We start from the raw sequence: 12,566 nt of genomic DNA on the forward strand, positions 1-12,566 counted from the left end.
TACATTGCACAGGTGAATGAACTGAGGCTGAGATTAGGTGACATTCAGCTAGTGAGTGACAAGATGGGATTGGAAACCAGGTCTTCCTGATTCCAGGCCTAGTACTTTCTCCAATCATCCATGCTGCCTTCTAAGGGTACTTGCAAAAATAAATCTAGATTCCCTCAAACTACCACTTAAAATTCCTCATGTACAATTAAGCACAACAATATGTAAGCTATTATTAAAAATGTGCTGATTTTCATGAAAGGAGATCTTGTGTGCTTAATTTTTAGCATTACAGAAATTGTAAAATGTTATCATATCAGCCAGGCCAGAAGGTAATGAGAAGAATATAACTGTATAGCAGGCAGGTGCTTTCTCTTTGTGCAGTCAGAGGAAGCTCTCAGGGGGTGGACTGCTTCTGAAATTTCCAAAGCTCTAGGCCTGTCACACACAAATGGGTGGCAAAAAGACCTGGGACCAAAACTGACCCCAGACATTTATTAGTTCAGCTAGTGTGACTGTGGACAAGTCATTTAACCTCTCAGTCTCAGTTTCTTCATCTATAAAATCAACTAATCAAAAATCATTAAGCATCTGCTTCCTAGATGCTGAGGATACCAAAACAAAAACCAGACTTTCTTTGCCCATAAGGAGCTTGCTTACACTGTACCCCAAATGGGGATAATTAAGGTATCTGAATCATAAGGTGATAATGAGGATCAAATGAGATTATATATATGTATATATGTATATATGTATATATATGTGTATATATGTATATATATATATGTATATATGTATATATGTGTGTGTATATATATATACATATATATATATATACCTCTTGTAAAACTTAAAGGACAATATAAATGTGAGTCGCTGTTATTTCTTCAGAAGCACCAGAAAGAGAGTGGCCCAAGTCTCCTTTCACCCCAGTCAAGTGATTTCCTCTCATACCTTTAAGGCAACTTTCTAAGACTCTAAGTGGCCCAAGCAGGTGCTAATCTGCATTAGTAGAGGGAACCCCTCCACAGGAATTCCCCACACCAATAGAAATCACAAAACCACAGGTTTAGTTCTCTTATCCTTAAGAAAAAAGCCTTTGAAATTTTGTAGTAATAATAATAGCTGGGCACCATGGTGGATAGAGTGCCAGGTCTGGAGTCAAGAAGATTCATCTTCCTGAGTGAAAATCCAGCCTTAGATACTTACTAGCTGTGTGACCCTGGGTAAGTCACTGATTCCTGTTTGGCTCAGTTTGCTCATCTGTAAAATGAGCTGGACAAGGAAATGGCAAATCACTCCAGTATCTCTGCCAAGAAAACCCCAAGTGGGGTCACAGAGGGTTGGGCACAACTGAACCACCACCATGACAAGAACAATAGCTAAGATTTATATAGCACTCTAAGGTTTGCAAAGTGCTATGCTTATATTCTCTGATGCTCTAAGCCTAAGTTCTTGTAGGGGTACCAGGATAGAAGAGAGTAGGATCTTTAGAAAGGGAAGGGAAGGGAAGGGGGCAGCTACGTGGTGAAGTGGATAAAGCACTGGCCTTGGATTCAGGAGGACCTGAGTTTAAATCCAGCCTCAGACACTTGACACTTACTAGCTGTGTGACCCTGGGCAAGTCATTTAACTGTCATTGCCCCCCCCCCAAAAAAAAAAAGGAAGGGAAGGGGTAAGAATAGCATTTTGGAGCAATGTTCCAGGCACCGTGGTAAGTGTTTGACAAGCATTATCTCATTTGACTCAAGTCACATTTATGATATTCCCAGGGGGACTCTGTTGGGGTTGGAGGATGAGTCAAAGACGATGAGTGTTGAGAGGCCCCCAAAGATTGAGCCCAATCCATGAGCTCAGAACCCAGTTAATGAACTTACTTGTTCTCTTATTCATCCGCTCACTGGCTTCATAATTTCCACTCTTGGTACTAACGGTGACACTGTATAGACGTCCGGGGACAAGATTAACAAAGACACATTCATTTTCAGTCTTGGGGATGATTTTGGTTTGGATGGAATTGTTCTTGTTGGTGATGACAACCACGTAATAATCAAAGTCTCCAGTGGCATGCAGCCAGGATACCCTTAAATAGTCACTCCTGGCAGAGTTGCTAATAGTAAGTCCCTGGACTTTTGAGGGCACTGAAAGAGAGTAAGAGTTGTTTGAAGTTTAGGAATTCTGAACAGATACAGATTACAGGCAAGGATCTAGATTTATCCTGCTGTCAATTTCCATCCCAGGTCTTTCAATCTAGAAAATGAAAAGGCTGGAATGGACAATCTTTATTAGGTAGCTTTCAGCCCTTAATTTCCTGTTAGTTATGAACTTAAATAAGTAGAGGATATAGATTGTGACTGTGATTCCTTGAGACTGGTGTATTGAGACTAGGAAAATAAGTGAGGGGGCAGCTAGGTGGTGCAGTGGATAGAGCACACTGGCCCTGGAGTCAGGAGGACCTGAGTTCAAATCCAATCTCAGACACATTTAACACTTACTAGCTATGTAAGCCTGGGCAAGTCACTTAACCCCAATTGCCTCACCAAAAAATAAATGAGGATCACAAATTTAGAGGTGGAAACTTATCATGTAATAATATCCTCATTATTTTTTGTTTGTTTGTTTGTTTTGCAGGGCAATGAGGGTTAAGTGACTTGCCCAGGGTCACACAGCTAGTAAGTGTCAAGTGTCAGAGGCCGGATTTGAACTCAGGTCCTCCTGAATCCAGGGCCGGTGCTTTATCCACTGTGCCACCGAGCTGCCCCTTATCCTCACTGGACAGATGAGAAAACAGTCCAAGAGAGGGTAAGTGACTTACTCAAGGTGACAGAGAGACAGCAGACAGATAGCAGACAGAGAGCTGAGCTAGGAACTAGCAGCAGGGATTGTGAATAAAGAGTTAGGGCATCCAGTGCCACCGTGGAAGCTGTGGATGGCAAAGCTATTTTGAGTAGAGCAAGCAGACCCTAGTGGGAAACAGAGAACAGCAAGGAAATGCTGCCTTCCCTCTAAACCCCTAAAGTCTATTCACTAAGTGCTGGATTTTGAGTTAGTGGGGAATGATATCTGAATCCTGATGTCGGGCAGGAGTAAGGGGCAGTCAGGATTTTAATCCAGACCCTCTGACTCTTTCTAATGCACCAAATCAGTTTAATTGACTGTTTGACCACACTGTTTGTTTTAATAGCCCCCCTAGGATACCTATCACAACACCATGCATGTGAATGGATACGAAAATTCCTCCTTGGTGAATAATATTCATGAAAATAATGAAAACGCTAGGATTTCAGTGGATCTAAATCTGGTAACTGATAACTCATGGGTGCCAGACTCTATTGCTTTGCAATAGACATCTGTCTAGCTGAGACGTGATGTTACAATATTAATGCTATTATAATTTTATGTTTAGGACTCTCAAAAGAGATTTGGCCACAAACTGGTACGCAATTAATATTTTCTAGATATGGCCATTACAAATGGTTGAAAGGAGGCAAGAGTGCCTGGTAATATGAAGCTAGATTTAGTGCACTAAGCTCTCATCCGGGTGTGGGCATTTAATCATTCTCCATTTCTCTCACTGTGTGTTGAGTGTGTGCTGAGTATTCAGGACAGGTATGGGCATCCTTTTCTCTGAATATTTGGCTATATATCATATCTCCTCTCTTAGACTATAAACTCATTGAGGGAAAGGTCTGAATGATTCTATCTTTCCCATCTTCTACTCCATGTGTTTTCTTCTCCTATTACAATGTATGTTCCTTGAGGGGAGCAGGGATTGTTTTTGGTGGGTTGTTTTGCTTCTATTTGCACCCCCTACATTTATCACAGTGCCTGGCACATAGTAAGCATTTGGTAAATGTTTGTCACCTGTCTGTCTTGCCTTTGTGTCCCCAGCACCTAAGATAGTAACTAACCATTCAGTACTAAGGGGTAGAAAAAAGTGATAAATTTGAAGTCAGAAAACCCTAAAGGTGAGCCACACTGAGATGAGCTGCTGAATGAAATGGTTGCCAGCTTCTTTTGATGAAGGAGATTTTTTTATGGGTTTGTGTGTGTGAGGCAATTGGGGTTAAGTGACTTGTCCAGGGTCATACAGCTAGTGTCAAGTATCTGAAGATATCTTTAAAAAAAAGAAGAAAACACTCAAACTCTATACATTGGATCCTATCATCGACCTCTTTGAACATGTGAAGCACCCATACTATCCAACTGGCACTTAACATATGATGTCAAGTATTCAATCAATAAGCATTTATTAATCACCTACAATCTCCAAGACACTGGGTTAGGTGCTGAAGATAGAATGACAGAAACAAAACTGGTCTTGCCTTCAAGGACCTCACACTCTAATGAAGAAGACAACACCAAGATAATTTACAACATACAAAACTGTATTATTCCTTATCTTTTCTACATTGTAAGCTTGGTACTTACTATATCCTTCACATCTTTGTAAGCTCAGTGCATATTGCCCATTGTAGATGCTCAATAAAGATTATTAATGACTTCTAGGGCTCTTGATTATATGGAGAAAGCAAGATATTTGTTTTTATCAAGGATCGACCTACATTTCAGGAAGGAAGATTTTATGCAAAGTTGATGCCAACTTAGGAAGATCATTTATGCAATGTACTAATTACAGATGATTAAGGCAGAGCCACATTGCCAAGGAAAATGCACCCAGATTTGGCATACTAAGCTCTCAGCTCTATGCTGCCACATTATGAGTCTGGATCTCCTCTATCTATATTTGGTATATGCTGAGAGAAGGGACTTGGGGGCAAGGGACAAGTGTATGTGTAGATGTTGTATATCCCTTTCTCAAATAATAATCTTCTAGTGGCCAGGGACTGCATTGTTTTGCATCTCTATGTATCCTGGAGAGTTAGAGTGTTGTGTAAAATGATGCTTAAGTTTCTTTTTTTCATTGTGTTGGAGACCACACATAGTGTCACAAATTTAGAACTGGAAGAGACCTTAGAGGTCATTTAGTCTAACTCCTTCATTTTACAGATCAGGAAACTGAGGCACAGGGATTCACTCGAGGTTACCCACATAGTAAGTGGCAAAGTCACTCAGTTCTTCAGTATTCCAAATCCAGATCTCTTTCCAATGCACCATGAGTTCTAAGATGTTGTTCTTGTTGCCAGAGTACAACATATTTTTGTCAAAATTTCATCTTGACATCTGTATGACTGTCACATATCAATTGTGTGACCCTGAGGAAGTAGCCTAATCTCTCTGTGCTCTAGAAAACTCTCTAAGACTATGAGCTTCCAAGAAGGTGCCTACCTACACTGAAAAAGTTTTCCAGGGCAGCTAGGTGGCACAGGGGATAAAGCACTGGCCTTGGATTCAGGAGGACCTGAGTTGAAATCCAGCCTCAGACACTTGACACTTACTAGCTGTGTGACCCTGGGCAAGTCACTTAACCCTCATTGCCTTGCCAAAAAAAAAAAAGTTTCCCAATCTAGGAGTTCCATAAGAACGTCAAACTGCAATGAAAGAACTTATCTAGTTTTCACCCCCATCCCCACTCCCATCCCCCCATCTCTATCCCCTTCCCCTTCCCCATCCCTATTCCTATCCTCATTCTCATTCTTATCCCTATGTAAATGGAAGGGTAAAGTCTCTGTTTTAAAACTATACATTTAGAATTTCAGAAGAAACCTCTGAACACCACTTAACAATAATGGAAGTTTATAGACTTTGAAGGGTGACACAGTACTTGGCACCAGTCCGTGTCTGTGATCCTTGCAAGTGGGAAAGTAATAGAGGTTTGCTCACATAAGAAGCTTCTGAGGACAAAGAGATTTTCAGAATCACCAATTTTTAGAGCTGGAAAGGACGTCAGAGACTGTCTAGTCCAATTTTTAGGACATTTTCCTTATATCAAACCCAAATCTTCCTCTTTGCTTTGCTCTTCACTGCTCCGACTTCTTTCCTTATGGGGATAAGTAGAAAAGTACAATAATCATGCTTCTACATGGCAGCCCTTAAAATACTTGAAGACAGCTCACCTCTAAGCTTTTCTCTCCTCCAGAATAAACATCCTTCACTTGGCTTCATTACAGTTTTGTGGCCCCAGCTGCTATTAGTCCCACAAAGACACTACCACAGAGCTATTCCAGGATCAGAGCCCCAGGAGTGATGTGAGTAACTGGGCTCAGGAGGAACATCTGTCTCTCCATACATTCTCACCTGTGCGTTCCTGGCCAAAGGAATGGTTCTCGTACTTGCCACTTCTTGTTGTTATCGTCACGTTGAACAATCGGCCAGGAGTAAGAGAGCTGAAGGAGCATTCACTGGTGGATTTTGCAATAGCAAGAGACTGAATAATCTTATCACCGTGAGAGAGAGTCACAGAATAGCTATCTACATCTCCAGGAGCTGGTAGCCAGGAAATGCTGAGGTAATCACTCCGACCAGAATTATTCAATGTTACTCCACTAACGCTAGAAGGGACTAGGACAAAGAGAGAAAGAATGAAGAGGATTAGTAATATGTCACTGTCATCAAATAACAGGAATTCCTGGCATCTAATTTGATCACATAAGAATTAAAGGAAAAGTTAAGATACCACATTATCTTTCAGAACACGAGTTCTTTATGCCAATCAAAAGGTCAACTCAGATAAAGCGAAGCATTTATATAGCACCTTAAGGTTTGCCAAGCTCTTAACAAACATCTCATTTGATCCTTCCAAGAACCCTGGGGGGGGGGTGGTGCTATTATTATCCCCATTTTACAGATGGGGAAACTGAGGCAGACAGAAGTTAAGTGGTTTGTCCAGGGTTATATAGCTAGTTAGTGGCTGAGATTGGATTTGAACTAAAATCTTTCTGCCTTTAGGTATAGAATGCTATCCATAGAGACACCTAGTTGTCTCTACCTGCCTCTTGGTTTGACATAACCCCACTGTGTAAATAAAATGCTGTCACTGCTGCCATTTTTAATGGGGGTGGATGTCTTTCTGCTTCTGCTTTAAAGTATCCCGAGAATGGAATATTTTTCAAAAAGATTTTTTTAGAAATGTGCATTGCTGATAAAGGAACAATTTAGCAAATCAAAATAATCAATGAAATGAAGGTAGGTCTATGGTAAAATGTGAAGAATCGAATGGCTTTTCTCAAAATTCTCCCACATCAGTGCACGGTGAAGTTCATGCCCTCTGGTTATTCATCATTAGGGGGTATCAGTAATCCTTACTACTACAGAGCCTTTTTATGACCATCACAAAAGCATTTCCTGCCCCCTAGTGGTAGGAAGAAAGTAAAAAACCTTCAGCAGGTCATACATAGGATGCTAGTTCATGGTAACTTTATTTGTGACTAACTGTATTTGTAAATAAGGGCCAATTCTTATCAAATGATGTAATAATAATCCCAGTTATATTTCTATTGTCAAAAGATATTGACAGAATATTGTCAATAATTTGTTTGTTTTAACAGGGCATTTCTAAATTTATTATTGTCGTCATTACCTGTCAGAAAAAGTCAGATTCTATTTCTACAAGTGTATTTGAATAATAGACTTGTATTTTCCAGAAAGAACCTGAATGTTTTCAATATTTACAGAAAATGAAGCTGTCATCATCATGGCACAAAGTATTGATTAAACCAACAAATACTTATTGGAATAGGGACTAGACTTATGATTTCATTAATATATGGAATTCCTAGATGAGAAAACTCTTTCTACCAATACAGGTCAGCAAGCTTCTCTGCAATTTATAGTCTTAGTGAGCTGCCTAAAGCACTAAGAGGCTAAGTGACTTGTCCAAGGTCACTCAGTCAGTAAGAAGGGCCATATTACAATAGATTTAGCCCTGGAAAGGACCTCTAAAGAGATAACCAAGTCCAACTCTTTGATTTTATAGCTGAGAACATTGAGGTCTAGAGAGATCAAGTGGCTTTCCAAGGGTCACACAGCCAGTGTGTTCCCTAGGTACAAGGGTGAGTTGGAGTAAGCTGGTACCAGCTTAAGAGTGCCCATTGTTAAATTGTTAAATGCTTGAGCATTTATACCTCAGGAATCAGCAAGTGCAAATCAGGGTGAAAATGTTAATAATGCAGATTAAATTCAAAAGTATATTGAACATATATTCCACCCTCCATCCCAACATACCCCACCTCCTGAGAGCTGGTTGTTAAATATTTATAAATACACCACTGACTAGGTACAACTTGAACCCAGGTCTTTGACTCAAAGGCCAGCTGTTTATGTACTATACCACAGCTGCCCATCTAACAAATGTTTATATCCCCCCCACTCAAAGTTATAAAATAGACTATCACCCATTATTTTACTAGGAATTGTTTCTTTTTACAGAAATTAGTGTACTTTGCTTCTTAGGTCTAATATCACCATATACAGATAATTGCTTGAACTGCTTTGATCTATGAGTTGCTGGAAAATAAACACACAGTTTTATAACTTAGATAATGGTATCCTCCTATCTCCTCTTGTGATGCAGGAAGGTGTCTATGTATGAAATGTCATTGACTTGATGTCAATATTTCTATATCTATTTTTGTGTAAATGATTTTTCATAACATTCTGACGTTTTTCATTTATCACATTCTAATTTGTTTTCTTTCACTCAGGCATAAGAACTGGATTTTACTTCATCATTATTTCTTCCTCACAAATAGAAAGATGCATGCTAGGTAGAAATGGGTTATAGACTATCATCATTGGTGATTTGTACACAAGAAGTATCATGGAACATGCTTATTGAGAACAATTGTAAATGGAAAATGAGATGGACCTAATATGTAGTGTGATCAAAGCATACTTTTTCTTTATTTTCTTTTATTTTCTTTATTTTTCTTTTGGTTTTAGGTTGTTTTGGGGTTTTTGTCTGTGTTTTTCACAATGATTAACATGGAAATATATTTTGCATGACTACACATGTATAACCTATATTAAGTTTCTTGCCTTCTCAATGAGGCGGGAGGGGAAGAAGCAAGGGAAAGAATTTGGAACTCGAAATTTTAAAATGAATGCTAAAAAGTATTTTCCCATATAATTGGGGGAAAATAAAATATCAAATAAAAAACCAATATATTGGGGAGCAGCTAGGTGGTGCAGTGAATAAAGCACCGGCCCTGGATTCAGGAGGACCTGAGTTCAAATCCGGTCTCAGACACTTGACACTTACTAGCTGTGTTACCCTGGGCAAGTCACTTAACCCTCATTGCCCCACAAAAAAAAACCCCAAAAACCAACCAACAAAAAACCCCCAATATATAGCTTATATTCTTAGGGCTGGGATATATTTTCAATATATGTGTAGCTGTCATACAAAGAGAATTCTAATAGTTATGAAATGATTGGGTTGGTCTTCATTTCTTCCACATAAGGGACTGAAAAAAAAAAGCCCTGGGGTAAATGACCATGAAAAGCTCTGAGAAGTAATTGCTACAAGAGAGAGCTATAAGGAGGGCAGGTTATGCTTCTTTACTGTGACTACGCAGAAGGAACGTGGTCATTGTTGCCAATCTGGACAAGATTTAGGGTTTATGGAGAGCTATAAAGAAAGACAGAGACACTGGAAGTGGATGCCAGGTATGAATTAGAGTAAAGGGATCACACAGACTGTGGGTGCCACGTGGAGTGTGGAAAACCTGAAGTACCAAGATGAGAGAGGAGGATGAAGACTTAAATGTATGGGAGAAAGGGAGCAAGTGGACCCACAACAGGATAAGAAATTAGATGATAGGAAGGCAAATATATTGAATCAATACTGGGATTCCTGAGTAGTGCTTGAGAAAGAAACTCAGCTAATTGGTACTGTGAGTTGGCAGAAACTTGAACTGACCCACTGGTGAGTAGGATGGGAAATTCAGAGTTTACCAGAAAGGGAGATTATAACTAGTGATTTCCTAAAGGTGATGGAAGAGTTTATTTTTGAAACTTTTTTATTGTTGTTCAGTTGTTTTCCAGTAGGGTCCAACTCTTTGTGAACACATTTAGGGTTTTCTTTGCAAAGATACTGGAGTGGTTTGCCATTTCCTTTTCCAGTTCATTTTACAGATTGGGAAACTCAGGCAAATAGGGTGAGATGTATTGCCCAAGGTCACACAACTTTTAAGTGTCTGAGGTCAGATTTGAACTCAAGAAGATGAGTCTTCTTGACTCTAGTCCAGGTAGTCTATCCACTTTAATAAGCTTGTTTTGTGTTTAAATGCTTATCATTAGCCTAATACTTGTAGGTCTAATAAAATGTCTTTAAAAAGCTTAAAATGAGCCACATCCAAATCTCCTAAGGACTTAACGAATTTATCTTGAGAAGTCCTTAAGAATGAATCTGATCAATGAGAGGCTAGACCTTCACAAAGCAATAGGTTATCTCTGTTTCTAGTGATTGTAAGCATGTTTGAAAGGCTGAAGGATGGTGATTAAATAAAAAATATCCCAGCTTTTATACAGAAGGGAAATAGAGAAAGATGGGGGGACTATGTGGTATAACTGGATATGATATCTTATTACAAATCTAAGCAAATTATTTCTCCACAAAGCTTTTTTCCCCCCAAGGAAGGGCTGTTGAATTTTTTTTTTTTGGCTAAATAAAACCAGAACCTAAATCCCTAACTTATTCAAGTATTGTTTAGGATCTATAAGTTCTATTTTATGACTAGTGCAGAAAAATACATAAATGTGTGCCATTTTTGAGTTTTGCTGATTCTACTTTTGGCTAAATAAGATGGAGATAACCTCCTTTCCACATCATTGCCATGGGAAAGTAGCCAACAAGCAGGGAGATACTTTTCGGAAGAGTGGGCTTTTCATCTCACCACTTGTATAACCTCAGCAATTAGAGGGTGTTTAAATCTAACTCTCCTGACAGCTGGAAAATAAACAGTTCAAAGGAAAAAAAACTGGATGGGGATTACTCACAGCAACAAGTGGTTATCAAATTCTCACAAAAGGTTTCTGGCACTTTTTCTTAAAGGTTTTAGAAAATTTGCTGCATATTCCTCACCCTTTACTCTCTCCTTCTCCTCCTTTATGTTGTTGTTCAGTCATTTTCAGTCCTGATTCTTTGTGGCCTCATTTGGGGTTTTCTTTCTTTCTTTTGTGTGTGTGTGTGTGTGGGGGGGAATCAGGGTTAAGTGACTTGCCCAGGGTCACACAGCTAGTAAGTGTCAAGTGTCTGAGGCTGAATTTTAACTCAGGTCCTCCTGACTCCAGGGCCGGTGCTCTAACCACAGCACCACCTAGCTGTTCCCCCCCCCCCATTTGGGGTTTTCTTGGCAAAGATCCTGAAGTGGTTTGCCATTTTCTTCTCCAGCTCATTTTACAGATGAGGAAACTGAGGCAAACAGATTGAAGTGACTTACCCAGGTTCACAGAGCTAGTTAGTGCCTGAAGCCAGATTTGAACTCAGGAAGGTAAGTCTTCCTGACTCCAGGCCCTGCATTCTATCCACTACGATACCTAGTTGCCTCTCCCCCTTTATAGTTTCCTTTAATAAAAATAAGAATAACAATTATATAGTACTTACTATGTGCTAAGCTCTTTACAAATATCTTATTATGTCTTCACAACAACCCTGGGAGGCATGTATTATTAATATCCCATTTCATAGTTGAAGAAACTGAGGCAAACAGGTCAAGAGACTTGTTCAAGGTCACACAGCTACTAAGTATCTAAAGCTGGATTTAAACTCAGATCTTTCTGATTCCAGGTCCAGAATTTTGTCCACTGCACCAACTTGCTGCCAACTAGCTGCTTTAAGTTCCCAGATCTCTTTTGGATAGTTCTGCTACCAACTCAAATGTAATAATAATAATAATAATAATAATAATAATAATAATAATAATAATAATAATAATACAACAATAACAGTAATTATTATTTTGCAGCTAGTGTGGAACAATAGGAGTATTTTTTATGGATTTCAAGATTCAGCAGTTAATTTCTTTAATATGATAGTTTCAGATTTATACAGTTCACAAACACATTCTCTCGCCCTGCCCCATTTTCTTACCTGTCTGTCCCTCTCCCACCATTTGTCGGGAAGAGATCCCTCCACTGAATGTTGTAACCACCACTGAATAGAGGCCACCTGGTTTAAGGGAGTGGAAACTGTAGCCACTGGTCTCACTGGACACACTCTCATTTTTAATGACAACATTTTCATGAATTAGTAAGACTTGGTAGAACTCAATATCGCCTTGTGCTCTGGTCCAATTGGTAAATAAACTATTGGTCGTCCCTTGATTGAACACATTCAACCCAGTCACCTGAGCAGGCACTGAAACACAAAAAAATATTGCACAATACAAAGAGAAGACAAAATAAGTGTTATTTAGTCACACCCCCCCAGGAAGTTCAACAACAACAACAACAACAACAAAAAAATGAATTAAAATTCAAGAAAAACTTGAAAGCACCAAAAATAAATTCTCTTCTCTAGGTTCCTAGCTTTAATTCCTGTAGCATATGGAAAGTCAGCTCTGGCACAGAAGGTTCCTTACTTCTGAACATTGCTTATATTAGGTGAAATCAAAATGATTTAAGATTCAAAAACTTGGAGGTGCATGTCTTAGAAGGGATTTTAAATTACAAAAAGA

At 39.2% G+C, this 12,566-nt stretch overlaps 1 protein-coding gene across 2 annotated transcripts in view; it reads right to left on the reverse strand.

The window, feature by feature from the left end:
- Positions 1-12,566, reverse strand: part of PTPRB (protein tyrosine phosphatase receptor type B) — a 161,650-nt gene that overhangs the window by 62,894 nt on the left and 86,190 nt on the right. For both annotated transcript variants that reach the window (XM_043965208.1, XM_043965207.1), the window contains 3 exons: positions 11,981-12,247; positions 6,187-6,450; positions 1,866-2,129 (listed from right to left, as the gene is read on the reverse strand). In XM_043965208.1, the coding sequence (XP_043821143.1) occupies positions 1,866-2,129; positions 6,187-6,450; positions 11,981-12,247 (795 nt within the window). The remainder of the gene's footprint in view (positions 1-1,865; positions 2,130-6,186; positions 6,451-11,980; positions 12,248-12,566) is intronic.

The sequence above is a fragment of the Dromiciops gliroides genome, chromosome 5 (genome assembly GCF_019393635.1).
Source record: "Dromiciops gliroides isolate mDroGli1 chromosome 5, mDroGli1.pri, whole genome shotgun sequence".
Taxonomy (NCBI): Eukaryota; Metazoa; Chordata; class Mammalia; order Microbiotheria; family Microbiotheriidae; genus Dromiciops; species Dromiciops gliroides.